The sequence below is a fragment of the Camarhynchus parvulus genome, chromosome 3, assembly GCF_901933205.1.
Source record: "Camarhynchus parvulus chromosome 3, STF_HiC, whole genome shotgun sequence".
Taxonomy (NCBI): Eukaryota; Metazoa; Chordata; class Aves; order Passeriformes; family Thraupidae; genus Camarhynchus; species Camarhynchus parvulus.
This window is the reverse complement of record NC_044573.1, coordinates 26445546-26471933: the sequence shown is the minus strand read 5'-3', so window position 1 is coordinate 26471933 and position 26388 is coordinate 26445546. Positions and strand designations below refer to the sequence as shown.

Below are 26388 nucleotides of genomic sequence, written 5' to 3'. Positions count from 1 at the left end.
TCATTACTCACGCAATAATGAAACGTAATACCAGTAGATTTGTGTTATCACAAAGTGCACCGAGTTTCAAAAGAAATTTGGAAGAGAATAAAACAACAGCAGTATGACTCCCATCAAAGTACATATGGGAGGTTAAAAGGTAAGTTGGGAGTCTGCCAAAGTGCCAAATTCATGGCTAGCCCACAAGATTGTCATGCATAGTCCAAAAAAGTGCTTGCACTAAAAATCATTCTGTCAATTTACAGTTGCCAGATTAAAAAAAATTAGCCAGAAAAACCTCCCCAAACCAAGAAACCTCACCAAATCCCTCTAATTCTGCAACTATGGAAAAAGAAATCTTAGTTAACTAAATTAATATGAGAGTAGGAATAGATAACGAAACATACAGAGAAAAGGAAACAAATGTAAAAGTAAGAGAAAAAGAGTTGTCAGGGAAGCTTGTCTTTCCAGGGCACCAGCCTCACTGAAAAAAAATTAAACTTTTAACTTTTAGACCCATATTTCCCCAGAACTGTTCCAAGAAACAGCCAGCTCTCCTACTCCTCCAAAAGTAAAGTACACAGCCATATCTGGAATATAAAACAATCTTCTGTACAGATTGTTCCATTCTGATCAATTCTGTCTTTTATTTCTTTCCTGGATTTAGTGCCAGTTGTCCACCTCTGAATCAGAACATACCAAATAATACAGCGTCAGATAGCTCAATGACAAAGGTCTATTAAATTCTTCTTTTTCTCATTTTGCATTCTCTTTGTAGCAAGTAAGAAAGTCATCTGTGTCTGACAAAACGAGTTCCTACAACCTGACTAATTAATTACATGCAACTGCAAACAACTTAACCAGTTAAGCCAGGAGAATGCTCAGATTTCTTGAATGCAGCAATGCTACATTAAGCTGTTTCTCTCCTTTGTTTTTTTGCCAAGATATTTTGTAGAGTCACTTCAGTTGACTTGAGCAGTCATTGCATGAAATGTTGTGGGATGGTTTTCTTTTCCTTTTTTTTTTTTTTTTTTTGAGGGGACAGGTTTTGTTCTGAGAAAGCTTTAAACAGAAATTTAAGCCTCGGTCTCTACTTCTGCATTCCTGCCAGCATCACAGTCACCTCAGAAGCTGGAATGACTGGCAGTGTCTCAAGAAATAATCAGGATTATGAGTTATGTTTGTGCAAGTTGGAACAGAAGAGCAGGCTGACTACAGGTAACCTGTGCGAAAACTTCTGTAACCCTCACCTCTTCCTCCACACATGAGTGCCATGAGAGGCACTCCAAAGGCTCAGTGGATGAGCATTTCATAGCCCTGGGTTCCTAAAGTCCCAGTCCCACCAGTAGCCAGAGAGATAAGCATCTTGTGTGAGTGGCACGTGTCATTTAGATAACACACAGTTTTCTTGTTGAAAGTAAAGCAGCTAAACAATCAAGATGAGTTTGGACCAGTAAAATCAGAAAGTCTGCCAAACATTACTAACAGTAGCCTTTCAACACAGTAAACAGCAGTGACTAAATAAATATATATTTGAAGAACAAGATCAAGCAGCTGAGAAATATGATCACAAGCTGGCAAGCAACCACTTTACAGTGGCTACTTTACCACTTCTACTCTGACTGTTGATTGAGCAACACTTCACAGAATGAAGCATAATAATTATTATGTACAAATAACAGCATTGAAAGCAGGAATATTTATTGATAAGGTAAAAATTAAATGAAGGATTTTACCTTACTAAACATCTATAAAACTTCAGCATTCAGAAAGATTTGAAAGCAAAAAAAGTTTAAGTATAGAGCTACAGAACAACCACTTTTTTTGGTGACTTTCAACTGCAATAAACCCTTTCAATAGTGTATTTGAAATCACTGCCATTGTTCCCCTGCATGGGAAAATCACATCCTCTCTGCAGGCTTTAAATAGACAAACTGTTCACACAAGAAACCACAGAAGGTAAAAAAAAAAAACTTCCTACAAGAACATGGAAAACCGTCAGAATAATTCTCTAGTTACTAGTGTTACTGAAATTCATAACTGAAGACAATATGATCATCATAGCAATTAGAAATTTCAACAAGATGATTTTAAAATCTGTTTAATTAAGGTAAGACTTCTACATTCCTAGAATTACTTTCTTAGTTATTCAGTGATATCCAAGTTGCTTTTGAGACAAAGATGCTCACCTACATCAGGTCTCTCATGTACCCAGTATAAATTTCCTCTTTGATGTCCTCAAAATACTGATAACTAATGTATTAGGTTACAATTCCAAGCAAGATGAAATTGTATATGGAACTAGTCAGAAAACATAAAGGAAAGTCAACAATTTAAAAGATATGATGTTAGCTTCTTTAGTGATTAGATCTCACCAACTTAATCTCAGTTTCCACATAGAACAGGGCAGATATATTAGAGGATTGTACTTCCAGAGTGGATTCTTTTGTTGCTTTAAGTATTTTAGTCACAACCCATCAGCAAGACTGTTTTTCCCCTCAGCAACAGATAAGAGATAAATGGGAAAATTCAAACCATATCTACTAAGAAAACACAAACTAATAATAATAATAATAATAATAGTAATAATAATATTTTTTCCTATTTGAAAACCTCTAGGGGAAAGAAGGAGCCCAAACTTTCTGAGGTTATTGAGCATAAACAGGCAATAACTGCAGTGTCGTTGGGTATTAGGTTCTACCAGTGACCTCCCTTATCTATGGATAGAAAAAAAATAAGGGACACACTGAATTCTTCATGCTTGTGAGTGAATTCATGGCAGTAGAACAGTTTGTGTTAGCAGAGAGGAAGAAGGGGGATACCTGAGTGAGACTAACAGTGCGAAAAAGATGGTTCTGCTGCTTTTGTTGTTGTAGGTTATCTCAGTTTTGCCTGTGATTAACTGAAAGTCTTGGAATTTCTCTGCTTTGTTTTTATGTTGATCCATTAAGTAATTACTGAATTTATGATACACAGTTTCTGACACTGTTACATTACTTGATATCATCAAAGAATAAAGATAATATATAACACAAACACTGTAGTAGAGTCATACTCAGTAATATACAGAAAAATCTGCTGTGCAGATTTGAAAACTTCTATTTTCCAGAGTCAAGTTTGGAATCAAGTGAATCCACCTTATTCTGATGTGTATCTCAATGTGTATAATTGCTAATGGCAGATGAATTACTATTACAGACTTGGTTTCAAATAAAGCCAGAGATACTATAATTCATTTTCATTGAAGAAAACAGTGATAGTTCAGACAGCAGGCTAGACATAAATGGGAAGTGTTGGCTTTTAATGTGACCATAGTGACATTCTCTTTTCAGGCATGTTTACTTTAAAAAACACAAATGCTTATTTTCCTTATATAACACAACACGCACCATCCTGCCATTTGCACAAATGATTTGTGGACTAAGGGGCGGCAGAGATTGGAGGAGGAATGTAGCAAAAGCCAGTTTGCTCTCTACCCACCAAAGACATCAGAGGGAGATAAACACATGATCATTGTCTATGGCTCTGTAAACCCTCACTGCTACGAGGCAAAAGTGAGGCTTGCAGATGTGTAACACCACCTCTCTCCAGCAGTGCCCACCATTGAGAAGCCTTTCAGGTCAGCAAAGTCCCAAAATAGAAAAGAAAGCTGCATGTATTCTATGGTCCTAACTGTTTACTGACGTCTTAATGACATATTGAACAAAGGTTTAGTATTAATTTCCAGCAGCTTAAGGAAACCAATGACTTTTACAATAGCAGAAAAAAATTCTTTAAAATAATTTCTTTATATGGCTTTCTACTGGCTTTGACCATAACTTTATTACAATTCTCGGTAGCAGCTTAGGACATTACCGAGCCTGATCTGCTTATCTTATTATGCTGGGTTTCCTTTAAATAATGTGCAGGCAAATAAATATATTGTACTTAACAGCTTTCCTTTGTATGACTTTTCCTTTCTTATTATTTTCACATTTTTATTTGTGAACTTAAGTGAAATATGTACAAGTTCAAATATGCATTATGTAAAACATTCTCTAAAATTGGCTAAGCACAGAAGGGAGTGGTCTTTATTTCTCTTTCAAAAGAAGGTTGCCTTAGCATTCACATCATGTTACTTTATAAACCTCATCCTTCATGACTCCCACACCTGGGAATGCAACAATTTTTCCATGGGTCTGAGATAGGAATGTGATATAGCACTACAATGCTGCCTCTTGATTCAGCTTACTGCCAAAGACTTGATTTAGACAAGCTTTTTGTAGGATCCCAGTGGCAACTTTCCCTTCCCATGGCCCACAGGCCTGGAGTTTTTGTACCAAATAAGAACTGCCACAAATGGACCTGATTTCATATTAAGCCTATTGCATAGAACAAACAACTTGCCTCAGAAATCTGCAGTTAAATTAGATACCAATTTATTTTCCCATTTTGTAAGCCTTCTTGAGATTTTACAAACCCTTTGTGCTTTTTGTGAAAGTAAGGTAAGCAGCCCCCAGCCTGGTGCTCCAGCCAGGGACTAGCTTTGCATGGGGGCTGAGGTACCTGCATGTCCTGGTCCTCCCCCAGCCTGCTGAGTTTCCCAACATTAAGGCTACCAGTAGTTTCCTCAGGGATTTTCTTCTTTTGTTCTCACTCTCTCTACTTCAGTTTAAGCCACCATTTTCTTACTTTTTCCTTGAAAACTTCAGCTGAAAAATTCTTAACTTGCTCTGCATATTCAGGGTGGGAACAATGGGGTGAAATCTGTCCCACTGCTAATGATATTTACTGTTTCAGCCTCCACTACAAAGCCCATGTGTTAAGGAATTGCTAAATATGTAATGTGATAAACCTTGTCCTCACTGACACCTTGGTGATCTCATTGAAGACAGGAGAGGTCCCCAGGCTTAGCCAAGGTCTGACTCAAACTGTGGTATGCTACTCTGTGAGGTTCAGTGCTCTTCTTTTTGCATCTCAAATAACATCAAAATAAGACTGTGTATTATAACAATAGGTTAGGTGGAGCACAAACTAAAAGTGCCTACTATGTATGTCCATAATCCTTTTAAAGAAAACAATACTTAATCATTATTTGATAAAAACCACTTGATGAAAGACAGTGAAAGGACAGGGTGAAGCTAGAAAAGCTTGTTAGATCAAGTTTTGAAAATTCAGTTCTGAAAAAAATGTTACCAGAACCTTAGAAAGCAAATTTATCAGTGGACACGCTCATGAAGTTTGGATCTGCTCAGAAGTTTTTCTTTGGAAACCAAAAGCAATGTTGGTTTTCTTTTTCCTTTTTTTCCTCAATGACCTTAGTACGTAGGATGACAAAATCAATATCATTTGAACAACAATAGAATACAAATCATGCAAGCAGAAAGAAAAGAGCACTTGCACTTCAGGCATACAGTTTCTGTGTCTAACCAAAAAGACTGAAATTCTTTCTTCTTCCAATGTTTGACTGAAAATTTCTTATACAGAGTAGGAAAACATGCACCAAACAAATGCATGCATATCTAGGTAGCACTTTGCATTTCTGTAGCAGTTCTCGTTGAGCTATCTCAGTAATGAATCCTCATAATCTAAAAACCCACAACAGGGATCTTTTGTCTTATACAGGTATCAGGAAAACCACAATTAAAATATATATATTTTTACTATAATATATATATATATAATGTATATATTTTTATTATAATCAATCCCAATTCCATCAATTTTCAAAATTTACCTTAAACATGAATATAACTAGAGCTCTGAAACATTTTGTTCTGGTTTTAATTTTCTATCTTGTATTTTGCAGGATTCTGACTAGATTTATGCCACCAGTCACAGGAGGTTAATTGAAGTACCATGGTTTGCCCCAGGCTCCCTCCCTCCATGGCCATCTCCACAGATATCTTCAGGCAGATGATACACAGCACATGTGGGCTGCACAGCTTCCGAAAGCAGTCTGTCCTACTCCACTGACTGTAAATGTACTCCAGGAGAAGCAGGATTCTGACTTGGAAGCTTCATTTGTGTTCCGAAAGTTAGGTGAGATAAATCTGAGCCTTTGTGTACATTTAGTATAAACTGCTTCCTGGCTTCCTTATTCCAGATTACTCCTTTTTATTCCAGATAGAGTTTTGATTCAAAGTTGTAAAACTTCAATTTTTGTAGTTGAAAGTCAAACAAAGGCAGATTTCTTAAAAAGACCTGCATTTGCTTGTCTTTTCAGTCATGGAGGAATTGCCACACACACAATTTTCTAGGCTTTTAAGTTATGCCCTCTGATAATTCTTATTTTTTCTCACTTAGGTCACATGGAGCACTCTTGTGCAAAAATTGCCTACATGCATATCCATCAAAAAGCCAGACATCTAATTGCTCTGCTTTGACACACCAAATAAAGGGCTCCAAAGCATTATTATTCTGCATTGTTCAGGCACACAGAGAGAGTATTCTGAAAAAAACCCCAACAAACCAGAAGAAAAGCTGCTACTGTAATCAGGCATGATTGCAGGCATTTCCTGTATTTTGCTATCAAACCCGTTGTTTTTTCCATTACATAGTAAGTGAACTTTAGTAAGGTCAAGACACCAGAGAAAAACAGGATCAGAATATCTTTAATCAACTAAAGCTGAGTATTTTAGTCTCTCTCTTTCAGTTGTTTAGCTCTGGATCTTATCCGACATCTCCAACCTTCTTCCTTAAATCACAGATACATAAACCAGGTCAGCTTGAATTTATGGTTTAGCCAGTTGTTTTCAATGGCATTTAACTTGTTAGCCTTACACTTCCCCTAGCCTAAAGGTCAATCAACCTCATGCTGTGAAACAAGACCAATATTATTCTAATGTGATATAAGTCCAACAGGGGAGATGGGTTTTCATTCCCAATCACAATACTGAGCAAACAAACTTCCCTGGCTGGAAGCCTATCATTTCTACCACAGTGACCATTAAGATCAAGTGTAAATTATGAAATTACTATTAAATGATAGTCAAAGCTGTGATAGAGGAGGTAAACTTGATCCAATATTATATATTGCTATCCTGCTATCATGCTAAATGCAGATCATTTTGAGGCATATATAACCCCCTGCCCTGAGCTCTGACCCTATTATTTTTGGAGAGAAAAAGTCTTTATCTTCCATGAATGCCAGATGACATTTTCCTTGTTAATGTAATACAAATGTCAACACCTGCCTCGGAAATGACCAGTACAAAACATATTGTTGACTGATTGAAGAATGGAAAACCAGGTTGTGCTAAACCCAGCAATTCTACAGAGAAAGCTTCTGATGCTTCCAGCCATATGGAACTAGGAAGGAAAGAGACTTCAATATGGGTGGTAGGTTGCAATAAGAGCCTAGACCTTTCTCCCAGAGAAAAGGTGACCTATCAAAGATGAGTACAGGCTGATGATCTGTTACATCAGAAGTGCCAAGAAAGAGTTAGAAGGCTGTGCAGCATTAGAAGTGCTGAGATGGAGCTAGATAGGCGATTACTGTGGTGGACACCACAGATAAGGAGGCACCTTGGACCCTGGTGCTGACCAAAAGCAGGACTCTGCTTCATTCCCTACCCTCCAGCATTCCCACCAAAAACACATATGAAGCTTTAACAGCTGTAGGCACCCATGAGGAGCAAGGTCCACAAGGAGAAACTCTACCAGTGGCATGCAGTGAAAAGCAATGATGAAGACTCAGTGGGTGACTCTTTGTTAAGGGGCACTGAGGCACCCATCTGCCTGATAGTCACTGGAGGTGCGCTGCATTCCAAGAGCTAAGGTCCAGGATGTTGCCGACAGGGTGCCACAAATTGTCACAAACATACAATGCTCTGCCACTGCTGCCCTTATGCCACGTAGGCATAAATGACATGGCAAGCTGGAACCTGGGCCACAATCAGGGAAGACTACGAAATCCTGAGAGGGCAAGCAAAAAGTATTGGTGTACAAGTCATCTTTCCTTCTGTTTAACCACTTGGAGAAAAAGACAAAGCCAAAAATAGATGCATAATGCAAATCAAATTCTGGCTTTGTGGCTAGGGCAGTCATGAGTGTTTTGGTTTTTACGACAATTGGATATTTTTCAATGACTTAGAGTGTCAGGGAGAAATGGAATCCACCTGTCTAGAAGAGGCAAGAGAATCTCTGGTAAGAGGCTGGCCACTTTGGTGAGGTGGGCTTTAAACTGAAGGACTTAGCAGGTGAAGTCCAAAGTGGCAACACTCATGCCATTTCAAGTGGGGAATAAGCCAGGCCAACCAGAGTAAGGACAAACATTCCTTAGATGAGCAACAAAAGACCAACCAACCAACCATCTCAAGTGTATATCTACCAGTGCATGCAGCCTGGGGAACAAACACAAGGAACTGGAGCTCTGTGCCCAGTCAGAAAGTAGGGATAACTGAAACATGGTGAGACAACTCACATGACTGGAGGACCATGATGGATGGCTACAGGCTGTCACAAATAGACAGGCAGGGAAGAGACGGAGAAAGTGTCATGCTCTGTGTTAAGGAGAAGCTTGAATGTATAGAAGGCAGCTATGGTGATTGTGGAAGCCCTACTGAATTCCTGGGGGTCAAGAACAAAATGGTTGTCTCCAATGGGGATCATAGAGTAGGCACCCGCTACTGACCTCCCGAACAAGAAAATAAGGCCAAAAAAGCAATATTTGTGTTATTAAAAGCAAGCTTTAGGTCAACAGAGCCTGACTGTCATGGATCACTTCAATTACCCATACATTTGTTGGAAAAACAATTAAACAGCTCATGTATCACCCATCAAGTTCCTGGAATGAGCAGAGAACCGCTTCCTCATGCAAACATTAGATGTGCCAGCCAGGAATGAGGCACTGTTGGGTTGCTACTTGCAAAGTAGTTTACCAAGTAAACCTGCTTTGTAGTATCTTCATGAGTGATAGCCTTGGCTGCAGTGATCACCATACTGTTGGACTTTGGGATCTGGCTGAGCACGCTGAAGCTTAGTACTAAGACAAAGGTCTTAGATTTTAGAAGAGCAAAATTCAGCTTGCACAGAGGTCAGTTAGGAGGGATTCCTTGGGAAGCTTCCATGGACAAGAAAGGAACTAAGCTAGGGTGTTTCAAGCACGCTCTCCTGGAAATACAAAACCAGTGCATCCCCTTTAAAAGTACGGAAAGTTGGCAGAGCAAGAGATTTCCCTCGGCTTAACTGTGAGGTTCTCAGTCTGCTCAGAAACCAAAAGAGATATGTGCCAGAGATGGAAAAGCAGATTAATATCCTTTAAGAAATACAATGGCATTGCCAGGGTGTGCAGATATGGAGTTTAAAAAGCAAAAATTCAGACTGAGCTGAAACTGGACAGAGATATCAAAAAACACAAGAAAGTGTTCTTCAGGTACCTAAAGAACAAGCAGAAATAGAAGGTAAAAACTGTTCTATTGTTAAACAGGAGAGGTTAATTAGTCATCAACAACACTGAAAATGCAGCACTTCCCAAAACTTTCTTCACCTCTGTCTTCACCAACACTGTTGGGTGCCTGGGCTTGGGATCAAGAATTCATGTTGATGAAAACACCCACCCATTGTCAGTGAAGGAGGAGTTGGTGTATAAAGTATTATAGGAGCTTGACCCGTACAAATCACTGGGCCCTGACAACATCCACCAGAGGGTATCAAGGAAGCTGGCTGACATCGCTGCAAAGCTCCTCTCCATAACCTTTGAGAAGCCATGGAGATCCCAGAAGACTGGAAGAAGTCTAATGTCAACCCCATCTACAAGAAGGGGTAAAAGGAGGATCCAGAAAATAACAGGCTCATCAGTCTTAACTTTCAGGTCCTGGGAAAGTTATGGAACAAATCCTCCTGGGGCTGTCACAAGTCAGATGAAGCACATGATTGTGAAAATCCATAATGGATTAGCCAAAGGCAAATTGTATGTGACAAACCTGCTGGCATTCATTGACAAAGTAATCTGCTCAGCTGGAGTGGGGCGAGTGGTGGACATCATCAACCTTCATTTCACCAAGGCTTTGAACATGCTTTCTCACAGCTTCCTCCTAGAGAAACTGACATCCTACAGCCTGGATGAGTCCATGTGGCTCATGGGGAACTGGCTGGCAGGCCACACCCAGAGTGGTGGTAAATAGCTCCTTTTAGAACTGGCAGCTTGTCACAAGTGAGGTCCCCCAGGGATCAATCCTGGTCTCAAGGCTGTTTACTATTTTCGCAAGTGATCTGCATGATGGGATCAAGTGTACCCTGATGAAGAGTGATGCCAATACCAAACTGAGTAGGGAAGTGGACACATTGGAAAGAGAACCACCCTGCAGGAAGACCTGGATAGGCTGGAAGAATGAGCTGACATTACAAGACTCAAAAAAACAAGTGTAAGATCTTGCACCTGGGGAAACATAATCCAGGAGTGGAGCATAAACTGGTATCTACCCAGCAAGGGAGCAGGTCTGTGGAAAGAGATCTGGTGGTCCTGGCAGACACCAAGCTCAGTGTGAGTGAACAATGCGCAGCAAAGAAAGCAAATAGGACACTGGGCTGCATTAACAAGGGCGCCACTGAAAAGATGACCAAAGGACTGAGAATCCTGCCATATGGTGAAAGGCTGAGAGAATTGGGCTGTTCAGCCTTCAGAAGAGAAGGCTCAAGGTAGACCTTATTACCATGTTCCAGTATTTAAAAGGAACAAAGAAGTTAGAGACTCACTTTTTAGGAGGAATCACACAGAAAAAAGAAGACATACACTATTCCTGAAGCGATTCCAATTAGACATGAGAAGAAAATTTTTCACAATGGTAAATATCTGGCATTGAAACTATGTCCCTGGTAAAGTGCATGATCCCCCAGTATCGGACACTCTTAAGATTCAGCTGGAGAAAGTGCTGGGCCATCTTGTCTGGACAGTGCTTTTATCAAGAAAGTTTGGACTGGACAATCCCTGGGTCTCCTTCCCACCTGATATACTATCATTCTATGATTCCCAACAGGTACAAAGAAAACTCGTGCTTTGGTCCAGTTCTGTTACTTAAATGAGAAGTCCAGGTTGCCTGAACACCACAATAAGACCAAGATAACAACCTTATTATCCACCTTCTAAACACAGATACAAGCAATGAAGACTACTCAGTGCTAATACAGATTATCTTCTTAATTCCAATAAGGTTGTTTATTAAAAGAAAACTAATGAAAAGAAATGGCCATTTCTCAGGGAAGGAGCTAGACTGTCAGCATACTCCAAGATGAGAACATACAGCAAAGATGAAGCTTGTAAAATATTACAATCTGCTGGTAAAAGTTAGCACTAATCTTTTACGTCCTTAATAATGCCTATTTTGTGCTTCTATCTGGAACAAATAGAACCACTATTAGATTCAGGGGAAAAGTGAAAACATAGCAATTCAGGGAACCTGTGCTATAACTTGACTTGGTCTTCTTTTTCTTTCATTCCTTTGAACAAACACTATGTACACACTCCACAAAATGTAAGGAAGATGTTAAAAATATATATATATTAGTCTGGCAACCACAACACAGCACATATAATAAAATGGCCAAACACAGGTGACTGGGAGCAAATCCTGAGGAAACCATTGATGCATCAGCACAAGCCAACATTTCAGTGACTTTTCCGTAGTAGCCAATGTCCTCTGCACCTTTATGAAGCCCAGAAAGCGTAAAGGAGAAGGGTTGCTGAAGGCTTTTACATAAAATGTTTCTTTTTATAAAAGAAACCAATTGAAAAGAATCCTCTTCCCTATGCTCCCAAGGGTGTCCTTAGCAGGGAACAAACACAGCTCCCAGCAGTAAGCAGACTCCTGTTAAGCTCCATATCATGTTTCCATGGAGAAAAATGCTTATTCAGAACAGAAAAACTCTGCAGTGAACTTTGGTACAGACACTGATTTTTTCCAACCTCACTCTGGTCTTTTTATGGAAAGCATTTCCACAGAGTGGTGTCTGTAATACTACACAGAAAGGACTAAATAAATTAGATAGCATAAATGAAATGATGTAACACACTGAGAATGTTGTTTCCAACAAAATGTTTACTTATATGGAATAAGTAGAAGAAAGATTTTAGTAATTTTTGCTTCTATTCTGATTTCAGTAGCATAGTTCACATGCCTTAACATGTTTTTAACCTATCATGTGGTCTGAACATGGGAAGGATATGTAGGCTCTTCATTTAAAGCCTTTTCTAACCTCCTTGTGTTTATTTGGGATCAAAACAGCAGCAGTAAACAGCAGTTTAACAGATTTCTGCAGAAATTCTTGTAAAAACTGTGAGTGAAATTTATTTTGTCCTTTAATTTTCTAAATGCATTCTATTATACAAAGAGATTTGTCTGTTCCAAAATTCTGTAGAGTTAACAATTTTCTATTATATTTGATGGAGGATCACTGCAGTGGAGAGATTCTGGCAAAATTAAGAAGAATATTATTTGTCAGTAAAGCATGAAGAAGACACCTGAAAAAATGGGAGTTGCTTGCCCTTGTATGTTGATCTATGCATGAAATAAACTCCTAATACTGCTTCCAGACAGAGGTCATAGAATCTGATGGTTCAAAATTCAATACTTTCTCTGATATATAATTTAAAAGGGCTATGTATGTTAATGCACAGAACTATATTTTATAAGATACTATTTTAAAATTACAATTGTGTAGCAAAATCAAATTACTTTTGCCCCCAGCCTCTGCCAGGAAGCTCCACAAACATTTCTAGACAATCTTTTCATGTGCAGGAAGTTTCAGCTCCAGCATTGTTTCCAATGTAGCTCCTGCAGCCTTCCCTCATCTCCTCCAGAAAATGTACTTGGGAAAGCTACTTTAGCTGTAGTGCCAACTTATAATGTCACCACTTAAAATCTACTTATACAAGGCACCTCGAGATTTTTAATTAATATGAATGCAATGAAAAGATGAGTCATGAGTCATTCATGTGAAATAAAACATGGCATGACTTAGGAAATTTACAGTGTACTCACTTTTGCCAACATCAAGGTAAATTGCTACTGCAATTTACCTTCAGCTGTGAAGACAGACTACCAAGAGAAGCCAACAGTCCAGCCCAAATGCAAGAGAGGCACTTCTGAATAAAAATTTGAGAAGCTAAAATGTGATTTTAATCTCTAACATTTGGTACTTAATGGGTAGTCACTGCACGTAAATATTAACTTCAGTCGGATTATAATATTAACTATTGGTCAGTGTAGGCTGTTCTTGAACAATTTTGTGAACATGAAAAAACTATTTTGGGCCTGAGGAATTATCTTTGTAACTTCTGCATGCCCAGCCTCTTCCAAGACCTGCTAACCAGACTTTATGTTCTGACAAGACCAGAAATTATCCCATAAAGCTCCTGGATAGTTATGTGGGCAAAGACTAGCAATGAACCTAATTATACAGCTTACATATAAAGTCTAATTAAATTATAATGCACAATAAAGTCTCTTTGCATCCTTCTGACAGCCTTAAATTGAGCACACTGAGAACAATTTAATTCCATTGTAAAATTGCTTTTCTTCTTCTGGTGTCAGAAAGAGGTTTTAGCATAAATCAGAAATTTTTAAAGAAACAGTCACTTATACACCAGATGGTGGCTTCTCTACTCCCATGTCATGTCATAGTCATATTTAAAACATACTTTTATTATCTATTATCACATTTTGAATTCCAAATAAAAACACATGAACAAACAAACCTCTGAGAAAGATTATCCAAATGCTTTTCAAACAGAATGGGAGAGAAGTTGCAGAAGCTGTATTATATCTCTAATATGATATATTAAACTCACCATTGCCCAACCCGGAAATAAATAAGGGCACCAGTTTTTAGTCTCTGTAGCCAGTTTATAGTATTGTATAGTATTAAGATTTGCTAGTGTAGCAAAAAAAATATTAAGGGGCACTGTGATTCTCAACTCAGACTCATTAAATGATGACACAAAATACTCCATTAGCAATGATAGCATTCCACCCTTTCATCCTTTACTGCCACTCAGCCTCAGTCACAAATCCTTCTGCTATCTTCCTAGCTCCATAATTCTGATGCTGTAATTAGGCAAACATAACTACGTTTGACTGCTTTTTAAATGGATTCTATTACATAAGGTGTGTAAAAACCAAACCTATTATTATATGTACTATGGGCACAATTTCTCATTTTAGTGTAATCTGTCTTGGATTTGGTTTCTATTACTTTGCCCTAACTAAGAGCACACATATCTGGGCCAGGGGAGAGAAGTCTGTAGTGGTAATGATTTATACCAGATTTGTCATTGAATTGTCTCTGGCTTTATAAGCTATAGCTCACTAATACCAGTTAATGTTTTGTTGTTATTACTACACAGAGAATTTTCAGGATGCTGTTTCAAAATTTCTTCAAGCCCTCTTGCTCATGGACAAAACAACTACTCAATCTTCAGATGTTTTAAAAATTATGGTGAAATCTTCCTCTTAGGAAATCCACAGAAACCACAAACTTTCGTCCTACTTTGCGTGCAAACACACCACTAGCTCTGATCTGGAGCTGGCAAAATATTTCCTTCTTTTTCTTTCGTGCATTTTCAAAAGGTGAAAAGAGAACCTGCCTAAAAACCACTGCTGTCTTAAGGGTTTCTTTCCCCTCTGCTTGGGGTGTTTCTCACTCAGTGCCAATGGAAATTAATTTACAGGGTTTTAGCAGAGGCAGCTTCAACAAGCTTACAGCAGATACCTTTAGCCTTGTGCAAGGTATATATGCTCCTGAGCTGCTGTCTACTTTCTTCATGCACAACCTGAGGATCCTTTTATGCTAGCAGACATTTAAAGACTTCCTTAAAAATGAGAATCAGAGCTTCTTGATAATAGTTATGGCCTCTCTGGACCCATTACAGATTATCAGCAAATGAACTGGCAGGCATTTGGTATTCCTTTTATATCCTCAGTATACAGTACCATAAACACTTGCTGTCCTCTCACTAGTAGTTAAGTTTACACAGATATACACTCAGGCAGTTTCTTAAGTGCCAATTATTTTTGTTCTACAAGTACTCTGTTAGAGCTCTTTCAGATTTATTGATGTTTGAAAGATTTTAAATATCCATTATGCACTTAACTGACCATAGCAATTCCATCTGACTCATTATTTGTGTTAGAGTATATTTAGGCATTTTTTAAAATGGGTCTTAGTAGACCACAGGATCTCCCTTGGATCAAATCAAGTAAATACCTGGTGAAGTGCTATAATGTTTATTTGTGACCATTTAATTTCATACTTTATATTCCACGTTTTGAACATATAAAGTTTCTCCGTTCAGGTTATTAGTGACGAAGTCTTCTTCAGTTAATTTTTAGGCGCTGCTTCTGTATTACTCAGTTTCATACTAAAGTGCACCCATAGTGACTGCTATACTGGCAATCTACTGCTGCCATCCCATCCTTCCCTTCCTTTGAAGGGGCAATCACATGCTTTAATACAGGAATACCTTGTGAAGAATACTTTTATGCCTGCCACTGTCAAAGCTACATTAAAAAAAATGCACACAACTGCATGTAGTGTTTGGCAGAGTGACATTTTCTGTGTCTTCCATACATCAGGAGAAGGAAATGGCAGCTTGGAGGAAAAAAGCCCACATATATCAGTACCACCATTATTTCTGGCCTCTCCTGTTAATGTGCAGTCTCTCTCTGCTGTTCTGTAAGACTGACTACTGGAAAGAAATTCTTTAAGCAGGAAGCAAGAAGTGGAGACCCATGGGGTATGTACATTGTGAGAAGTGCTGCTTGGGCTTCTCATAAGCCTCTCTTCTCAAAAGCTGGATGTTACTGTAGAAATGTTTTTAAATCTAAAATATTGTACCCCCATCATAAGTGGTCTTGGGGGACAAAAACTCAACTTGGTGGTGGAGTAAATTGCCTGTCCCTGGAGCTATTCATTGCTGGAGATATAATAGTGCAAAAACTACACAATCTCCCATCTTGGTAAAAGCTGCCCTTGGCAACCCTGCTATTCCTGCTCCACATCTGCCTCCTCCACATGTACTCAATGCTGCTGAGATGAGGAAGACTCCTACTTGTGATTATTTCTCCTACTGTCTGCTGCTCTGGGGAGCTGCTTGTTCAGGCTCTGTGACACAGTGGTAGCCAAGAAGAGGGGCATGCATTACTGCACATTCTCTTGGCACAAGAAGGGATTTATTATCACTCTGGCCTTGTTACCCCTCCCCTTTCTGCTCATTTTAGCACTCTCAGGGCCACCAGAGCCATTTTGTTCCACTTTCTGATTCCCTTGGTTAGACTGCACCTTGCCTGTCCAAGGTCTTTCTGATGTAATCCTACCTCTATTTATTCTGGTAGCAATAGAGACTTTGATGCACTTTCCAAAATGCTAGTGCTCTTCCTGGCTGTATTTTCTCTGTTTTAGTTTTTTAGACCTATTTAGTTAACCTCCTAGTGAACAGTATTATTTCTGTTTTCTTCCATTGGAGTACAAGCTGTCAGCTAAACGGACATTTTTAAAATTCTCCAAGGATTCAGTGATAACTCAGTTATGTCAGCTTTCGGTTTGGCTAAATTTTCATTTTCCACTGCCTTTTGCAGTGTAAAGCAAAAGAACATATGGTTTTTAATAACGGTGCCTTCTCAAATGTGAGGATTTGCTCTTTTAAAATAAACATGTTTTCTATCTAAGAAGTCAAACCAAGGTCCCAACTCATTCAAGAAGTTGCAGATATGCATATGAACAGCCTCACAATCAAAATCAGCCTTTGAGCAGCGACCTCATGCAGGAATGTTAGCTGCAGCAGCGTCTAAGTGAAAAGCTCTTATATAACAAAGAGGTGGATAAAAGAGAGAGTGGGAAGATGGGCAAAGAGAATAAATGTAAACATTGAGCCAAAAGTAGCAAGGTTCTGGCCAAAAAAATAGAAGTTGTATGCAAATGTCTTTACTGAAGGGCATAATTCAAATTCTCTTTTAAGGCTGTTCAGCATTTTTGCCATTACTATTAAAAACTCCCCAACTAAATAAAGTTCCTTATTTATTTTCATCTAACATTTTGCATTACTTCCCAACTTTACAGCCCAGAATGAGGATTGTATCCTGGGCTGCATGCAAAGCACTGTAGGCAGCAGGACCAGGGAGAGGATTTTGTCCCTTTACTCCCCTCTAGTGAGACCCCACCTGCAGGGCTGCATCCAGCTCTTGGGTCTCCAGAAGACATGGACTTGTTTGGAGAGAGCCCAGAGGAGGGCACAAAGATAATTAGAGGCATGGAGCACTTCTCCTGTGAGGAAAGGCTGAGAAAATTGGGACTGTGCAGCCTGGAAAAGAGAAGGTTTCAGAATGACATGACTCTGGCTTTCCAGTACCTGAAGGGAACCTACAAGAAAGATGGAGGAGGAGTATTTACAAGAGCATGTAGTGACAGGAGAAGGGGGAATGGATTCAAACTGCCAGTATTTTTAGATATTAAGAAGAAATTCTTTACCATGAAGGCAGTGAGTCACTGACTGGGTTGGGTTGCCCAATGAAGCTGTGGATGCCTCATCCCTGGAAGTGTTTACGGCCAGGTTGGATGGGGCTCTGAGCAACCTGGTCTAGTGGGAGGTGTCCCTGCCTATGGCAGGGTTTGAAACTAGATGATCTTTAAGCCTCCTTCCAACCCAAGTGATTCTACAGTTCCATTATTCAGTGATTCTTTGTTGCGTGAAGCATCTCAAGAGCACAACAAAAGCTTTGTTAAAAGCCTACCACCTCAGAACCACATTTGCTGTGCACTTCTCTCCATTATTATGAAACTTTAGTAGATGTATTCAATAGGATGAAAAGGACAAAGCCTCACCCCTAATGCGACATAGTTTCAACACCACTGCAACTGGGTTATAGAAATATTTTTCATTGTTCAAAGATAAGCATGATTGAAGGGCACAGTAAAATTCAATCCTAAGTTTTGTCTGTTAGCAGAATTACATGTAGGAAGCATCTTTAGATTTTTAATGCATTGTGACACGGAAGGCATTCTCTTCCTTCTGTTAGAAGACAAGTTAGAAAATCGTTTCCAGAGTATGATTTTGTTCGGAGCTAGTGTAACTGATTCTGCAGAAACAGCTCTGTGTCTCAGCAGTTTAGGAAAACTAATGGGTTTGTTCTGTATCAGTTCAGTTTCACATGTGCTACAGCTCTACTGGATTTTTATTTTGTGTATGTTTCTCTGAGTTAAAATCTTCTTATCAAACGCTGAGAGATAACACACATTTCTTCCTGTTATAAAATAAAGACACAAACATCAATCATCTAAAATCAGTGACATTCACCCAGAAATAAATACAAATATGTTCTGTAACATTTCACTGCTATTATCTGTTGAGAGGTACTGCTGCCCTTTCTATTGAGGGTACCGGAACATGGCTGCCCTCAGAGGAATGTAAACTTGGCATTAACCCTGGCAGATTCCCACTCCCTGCTCACTCTCATTTAACATTAACTCACTCCTATACTGTTATCAGAAGGTAAAGGTCATAGCTTTATTTACACAATACAGCACTATACAAACGGTCATTAAACAAGAAAATCTTGCACCAAATAAACACAAAGCAAAAAAACAATGCTGACCTCTCTACCAAGAACTCCCCCTGGAAGTACCTTGTCATTCCCCAAATAAGGTCAATGGTGCTGGTCTATCCTTCTAAATATTAACTGCCCAGCACTGCCCCCCCACAGACCCAACTCCCACGCATCAGCCAACTAAGGACTTTTTTATGTTCCAAACCCAGGAGAAATTTAAAAAGCATTCTACTGTTGGCAAGACCATGTGGCTCATATCCTATTCCCACAGCCTTTACTCATCCTTCCACAGCTGGAAACCTTGTCAAAGGCTCTCCTATACGACAGAGCCCTTAGCACAATACATAAGCTGGGCAGATGGCAGGGTGGACTCCCTCGGTCCGAATGCCAGAAGCCTGGGAACCAACTCTCCTTCCTGCTTCTCATCTCCCTCAGCTCCGCTCCTCTCCACCCCGGCCCACTGCCTTTTCCTGCGGGGAAGACATCCTGCTTATTTATGCATTTCATGACTGTTGATCTGCCTAGATCCAGCAAGAAAAAGTGCAAAGAGGGCAGGAGGCCACCGACTAAAATCCCATTGGAGCTCATGTTCAGTTTTAGAAACTAGAGCAGGCAGAGCAGAGACAGTGTGGATGCAGTCCAGGGCTCAAACCTGGCCAGGAGCACTGGTCAGGTGGCGTGGCTTGGGCAGCAGTCCCTGGAGACACTGGGACTCCAGACAAACCTGCACAATTCACTCCTCACTTCCTATTTTTACTGAAGGTGATGGAAATAGTTTTTTGCTCACTTGGGCCAGAAGCAAACTGTAACTTCTCTGTAGTGGACTGCTGCAACAGGCAGCTTATGTGGAGAGGACCATGTGATCAGTATATTCCTATGCTTAGGTGTGAATATGCCAGGTGAGGGTACAAGGTCTTGCCCTCTTCCATGGACCACAGCTAAAGCACCAATTTAACTTTTAACTATTCAGAGTTGTAATAAGATGATCTTTACATACTTAAATCAAAATGCTCCACATCTAGTTTTGCTTAAAAAAAAAATAGGGGGGAGGGGAATTTTATTTGGCTGCTGCCACTCAGAAATAACATAGTAAGTTAAATTGGGAGAATGATGACTTTTAACATGTTAACCACTGACCATGCAACATTTTCATCAGTGTAAATATAACTTCTCATTACTCTGCCAAGGCTGCACTGAATCACACAACCACCAATGAAGTCACATTTTATAAATAAATATTCCTATTTCATATAAAAACACACTAATGAAAGTGCTTTTAATTTTAGGTAGTTCTTCTTTCTGAAACACTGGTGTGTGCTGCCCTGATAAAGAGGAATGCTGGGAAAGCTGATTATCTGGGGAAAAATTCAGTTAGTGTTCAAACAAGTTCTTAGGGTAGTTGTGTACAGAAAAAGCCCGGAGGTACTCAAGGATTGGCATCAGCACATTTACATCCACATTTACCTCAATTCAGTGTTAATAAATCCTTCATCATGACCAACACATTAATTACAGAGTGTAGAGAGCCTTAGAAAGCTCCAGCGAGTTACAGGCTGGGTTATTACTTCATATTGCTGAGAAGCATAATAACCCATAGTTATGAATAAGGACTCCATCGTGGCCATGTGCTGCATGATTTGAAGGCAGCATCCGACAGATCTTACACTTGAAAGCAAAAAATTTGCTCCTACATTTTTCATCCTTTCGGGTGAACTGAAATTGTATACATTTAGTTTTTTGGTTTTTTTTCTTTTATGCTCCAGAGAGAGCACTTGAATGATTCTGGAGGATAAGAGAGCTCAAGCAACACACAACTACTGAAACAATGCTTACAGCTCACACAGTTATTTCCTAAATCATGTATGAACTGGGGACACTGTCATTTCTGTTCCTGAAGAGGTACCCTGTTCTAGCGCTGGCCTTCCTGCCTGGGGGGACAACAGCTCTTTGTAGGCATTTCAGGACACAGCAGGTCACTTGTGTCACCTCACTTGAACTCCTACACTGAGAGCAGCCAGCCAGCCAGATACTCCTGACCTCAGCCCAACATCTCCAAGTGAAACAAGAACATGTCACATTTACATATATCTGCAGAAAGAGCACAGGAATATTGAAATTCAGTACAAGAGGGGAGTACAGAACTCACTTAACACACACAGTTTGTTGCATTTTCCCTACATGAGAATATATACTGATATATTTTATATAAACATAATATATATTAATATATTATGGAAACTGACTTAAAATACACCATACTCCAGGGGCAGGTGACACTGAACATAGTCCACACAACCTTTCATCACCAAGTTCAAACTCCAGTCCAGCTCAAAAAAAAAAATCAAAATGAGATTCCTAGTCCTTAATTCCTGAAGCTTGGATACATTTTTCCAAAGTGGTGCAATTCCAATTGCATAACACAAACAAGGACAAGTGCCAGAAAATAGGATTGAAACTGATTAACTCTACTTGTATTATCAGGTCCCAGTCTGACATGTGCCCAAACAGCTGAATGCCAGATGAGAGGGAAGGTGGCAGGGATGATGTAAATATTTTTATTAGGCTGTTGAAGTGTTTTTGACACAACAGTAACATCAGACCTTTAAAAATGCCACCCTAAAAATTATCCTGAAGTTTATCTATCATAAAACATGCATTCAGTAATGGAATATCCTATATATAAAGGTTGTGAGGTTCATCTTTATTTCCAACGTAAACTCAATAAGCATAAGGAGGATAAACATAAGGAAGATATATGGAATTCCAATGAGAACACCGGTAATTGGACAAGTCTGGGAACAACTGTTAGGCTAGCTGCAAAGATGTGAACTCAGAGAATAATTCCTATTGCTAAACAGGGAGCTGGGTTTCTCTTTGAACTTCAGGGGAAATGAGGATAAACCAGTTATTATAAAAGATGATCATTTAGTATCATCATAACACTTCTAAAAACCTAACCAACAAGCCAAAGCATGAGCTAAAGCTAGTTATTTACTTCCAAAAATATAACTTTGTTTAGCTCCAAACAAATACTTCCACATACAAGACTGAAAAAAGATCAGAAGGTATAGCAGCTATTTTGAAACCTACATTTCCATCAAACATCTTATTTTATTTATATATTCCCCACTTTCCTTGAAGTAGTGCCCACACAAGCAACATTTCCCGTTTTGGAGAATAACCATTAATTTCACACCACAATGTTTTTTCTAGAAATATAATTACACAGAATGCAAGTATTCTTTATTAAAATATCTGAAGGCATGTCAGGTAGTTATGACTGGTAGTTATTCAGGAGCAAAGGTTGTTTTATTTTGGTTTTTTTCTTTCCCTTCTCTTTCCTTGTTTGCCAGCTAATAAGAGCTCTGGAGATGTAAAGAAGTGACTTGATCCCAATGCATTTTTAACATTGTAGTATAAATAATGCAGTCAGGTATGGAATAATTAGGCTGAAACTGTTCTGTGCAAGACAACTATTCTTATGCATGCTTCACATCAATGAATGCATTCTCCCAAGGCCTGGGACACTGTGAATGAATTCTGACATTTTCTTATGATTAATTAATTTTAAATAATTTCTTTCTTCTACTTTACAGTCTAACTGGGATGCTCATTTGACAAATATTTGAACTCCTAGTATCTCACAGTAAAGAAAACGAATTATTCTTACAGACATAGCCATGTCAAGATCCAAAAGCCTGTGTCAAAACTAAATACAACTGAATCTGTTCCTAATTTCTTCCTGTTGCTTTCAATAGTTTATGCTTTCATCCTACAACTCATGTTCTCATGTGACTTCTGATCACACACTCAACATAACACGCCATTTGCAAGTCCAGTGCCATACTCCAGCATGCATGTCAGACATGTCAGCATAGCGTCTGAATCAAAAGTTGTGAGCACACTGTGGAGTTTAAATTATGAAACATTGTCTCAGAATGACATTTCTCCTGTGATGGAAGCATTCTGCTCATGAAGTTATAGAAAGAACACATGCACATGAAGTAATTCAATGCAGCCAGCTAGGAGCCAACACTCAGCAGAAGCTACATGCAGGACAAGGGAAAAGAGGCAGGAAAGAAGGAGTAGACAGAAGAGGATTTGTGTTAAGGGCTGGGAGCAGTGAAGGACAGGGGGGCTGAATGAATGCACATTCATATAAAGCAGGGAGATGTAATTTTGTACTAATTCTTTCCCTCTGGCTCACAGAAATCATTAAAATGACTGCTAATTACAAGGTGTCTACCTCCAGTTTCCACGAGGAGCAAATCAGCTCAAGTATTTAATGGAGACAAATCCTCAAAATCCTTCACTTTTCAAAGTGCCAAGCTTGTCTGTTTCCCTTATGACAGATACTTATAAATTCTGAAGTTGCCACATTCTATTATGTGAATGTACAAATACCTAGCTTTGGAAATAAATGCAGACAATGAATAGGAAATATGATATGGGCAGGAAAGGTAAGAAATGTGTTGCATCTTCAGCACTTGAAAACAAACCCATGTGAAGTGTCAGGCCCAAAAGTACAACCCAGTATGCAAACATCATACCAGTGTTAATAAAACATGGAGATTAAGAGCTGCAGCTAGCAAAGAGTTTTATAAAGAAAACTAGATTTTTGATGAAAAGAGCACTTTCAAAGAGATTTACTTTCCTCAGAAGCTGTGATGTTCTGCTGTTTGCTATGTCTCTGGAAAGGAGACGCCTTTGAGAAATTTGCCTTTGAATCCCTTTGTATGTGGCAAAGCCAATTGCTTCTAATGGAACTTACCACTCAACCCTGGTTACTAAAAATTCAATATTTCCTTCTCAATTTCTAGTACTCTCAAGACCTGCCTTTATATGAATCCAGGGATGTGACAAATTCCATATTCTTATCTTGATGGTTTGGCTCACGAAATTTCTGACTGCCTATCTCTGAGATGACTACCTCAAATCAAAACTGCTAACCTGAAAGAGGGTAGGAATATCAATGGAAAAAATGGAGCTCAGTTAGATCTGAAGAACTCAGAGTTTTTACTAGACAGGACAGATTTATATTACAAAACCTGTTAAGCATGTTGCTTCTGAAAGCCCAAATTTATCTCAAGTAATAACAGGCTGCTAAAAACAAATAAAAACAGAGAGGAAGTGTGAAATGACAAGATAAAGGATTTAATAAACACATTAACATCAGGGTGAAATTTTTCAAAGCGAATCCTTAGTTTTAATAATAAAGCCTATCCCTAGATGCATTCTGCATCCCAGCACAACAATATGCACTTTCTCTGTGTGTGCATGGTTGTTGAAGATTAGAGACTGGGGCCAGTGAGGGAGGTTCAAATAGATGCAGGACACTTGAAAGCAAATCAGAATTGTCTCCAAAGGGCCACTTCCTGCTGGTGAGTAAGCCTTCACCCAAACAGTCAAGAGGAAGGGGCATAAGCAAAGCATTGCAAAGGACCATCCTGATTGTATCGGAGTGGAGACAACTAAGACAAACAAACTCAGGAAGTGGCAGGGGGTTAGAAACCCAGAGGAAATCTATGGCACAGGGAGGAAAGTGCAGAGATTGCGCCGATCTGCAGAGAGGTCATCTCTGGGTCGCACTGTGCCAAGCTTTTTCAAACCCACTTTATTTGGACTAGAACACAAAACTGGCACACACAGCTGGCGACTGCTGCAGAGGCTATTCAAATGTTAACATTCTCAATGATAAACAGCCAAAAAAAGTTCTGTGTAAGCAAATTGGAACAAACAACTAATCTAAAACTGGTTGCTAAGAGATGGAGGATTTCAGCCAAAACCATCCTGAAGCCCCAAGAATACTTTATTTTTGATCAAAAAAAGTACCTGTAGATGACGCCGTGTTGGTGAAGAAACATGAGAGCTGATGTGACCTCTGCAGCATAAAAGCGGGATCGAGGTTCGTCAAATTTGCGTGAGCGTTGGATTTGAAACATTAGGTCTCCTCCATTTACATACTCCATGACGAAAAAGAGGCGGTCCTGAAATTAATTAAACAGTGCTATTTAGCTAATTTCTTTTAGTGACATAAAGGACTGCTTGAAGCCACCCTTTAAATGACTGGAGCATTTACATAAAGAAATAAAAGAAAGTAATGCTACGATTCTGAAAAAGGAGAAAGCTGACAACCAAAAGCCAGCAAACCTAAAGAAAATGAGATGAGTCTCAAAGTGAGAAATGAGAAAAAGGCAATCAAAATACTGTATTAAACAGAACACATAAACATCTACACATCAACAAATACATATGGAATTATAATCAAGTTCATATAATAATAGAGATACTTAAGTGATATTATTTCTTTTATAATTTAGCCATGAAAATCGTAGTTTTAGAAAATTTAGCCAGAGTAACCCATAAAAGATATGTCAATTTTGTCAACTATTGACAGGTTGTGGGGCAAATTTCAGTCTTCTTTCTGCACTTCTCTCTTACCAGTTACTTTGTCTGCAAAGCAGACATTATCTTCCCCAAATAATGAAAAAATTATTTAGAACTGTTAAGCTACAGAAACCGGTGCTGCCAATCTCAAATACTTATATATGGTTTTTTCAATTGCCTCAAACCCTCATAATAAAATAGGACTGAATCATTAAAATATCTATCAGGTTCTTTCTATATTCTTCTAATGCTTATCACTCCCCTGTTCGAGCTTTCAAACCTACTTCCATGATGGAGGACTAGAAATGAATGTTCCTTGAGAACAGCAACTGAGATTCTCAGGCAGTCACACCACTAACCCAAAAGTTCAGCACATGTTGAAATAGAACTGAAAATATCAGTGAAGTAAACATGTGCTTGGCATCTTGAACCATTTATTATCTAAACTGGCAATGCAGGTGAAGGCATAAGGAAAGAAATGACACACATCTACTTGATATAATTTAGATCAATTTTTTGAAGTGTTTCTTACAAATTTTCATATTTTTCCCCAGTCTGTACTAATATCCTTAAACCTTCAACTTCTTGCCTGTCCGCCCTTGGTGAATGCCTACTCCAAATTCTTTATTTCCTTACTGCTAATTATCTACAGCTATATGCACATGAGTTAGTTAGAGGGGGAAGTAATCCTGTGTGACATGGCACACACATTTCTTCCCCAGGTCACATGATTCACAGGTGTGTGAGCATGGGACTTCACCCCTGCGCAGCTCTGATGTCACACTGCAGTTTGGCTCTAGCTCATAGTGTCTCGTGAGCTGGGTTGAGGAAAAAGAGACAAGATGTAACATTGCTTTGGACAAGGAAAAACAACAGAAGATGGAAGTTAATTAACCTCCCCCAAGTGAATCCAAGCCTGCAGATTACACAGTTTATATATATGAATCCAGAATTTCATAAATGTTTGTCATTTGTCTTTAATCATCTACTCTACAACTCAGACTCAGAGCACAGCACTTAAAAATACCCTTGAACTTCAGCATGTGCATTAGTGCTGCTCATTAAGTGCCTAACTGTTATACTTATCAGGGATGCTTCCTGGAGGAGGCTAGAAATGTTTGTCTGACTTTCTGCTGATTACAGAAAGAGGATGCCGAAAAAAAAACTTTGTGCCTTTCCTCCTGTATCTTGGGAACACAGCAACTGCTGGACTGGATGAAATTTGGAAAGCCAGGTGAACTGGCATTCTTGGTAAAGCATTGCTAATAACTTTGGTACATTTTCCAACATTTTCCTTATCATTCCCTAGGAAGGAAAACATCCTGAAGAATAGCATGAAAGCTTCCGGCTGCATCATACACTCAAAAGAGCATGGATTCAGAGCCAGGCCTTTGCTCTTTCTGTAATGCTCAGTACTGGTGATATGCTCAAAATCATAGTGCAGACTTTCTGGCATTAGTGTAGGGTTTAACTACCACTCTCTTTGCTTCTTTAAGCAAAATTA

The 26388-nt window shown here is 39.1% G+C and overlaps 1 protein-coding gene across 1 annotated transcript in view; it reads right to left on the bottom strand.

Moving 5' to 3' along the window:
- The window catches only part of PRKCE (protein kinase C epsilon), a 287618-nt gene that overhangs the window by 31430 nt on the left and 229800 nt on the right, over positions 1-26388 (bottom strand). Inside the window, exon 11 of the mRNA XM_030944536.1 lies at positions 24330-24484. Coding sequence (XP_030800396.1) covers positions 24330-24484 — 155 coding nt within the window. The remainder of the gene's footprint in view (positions 1-24329; positions 24485-26388) is intronic.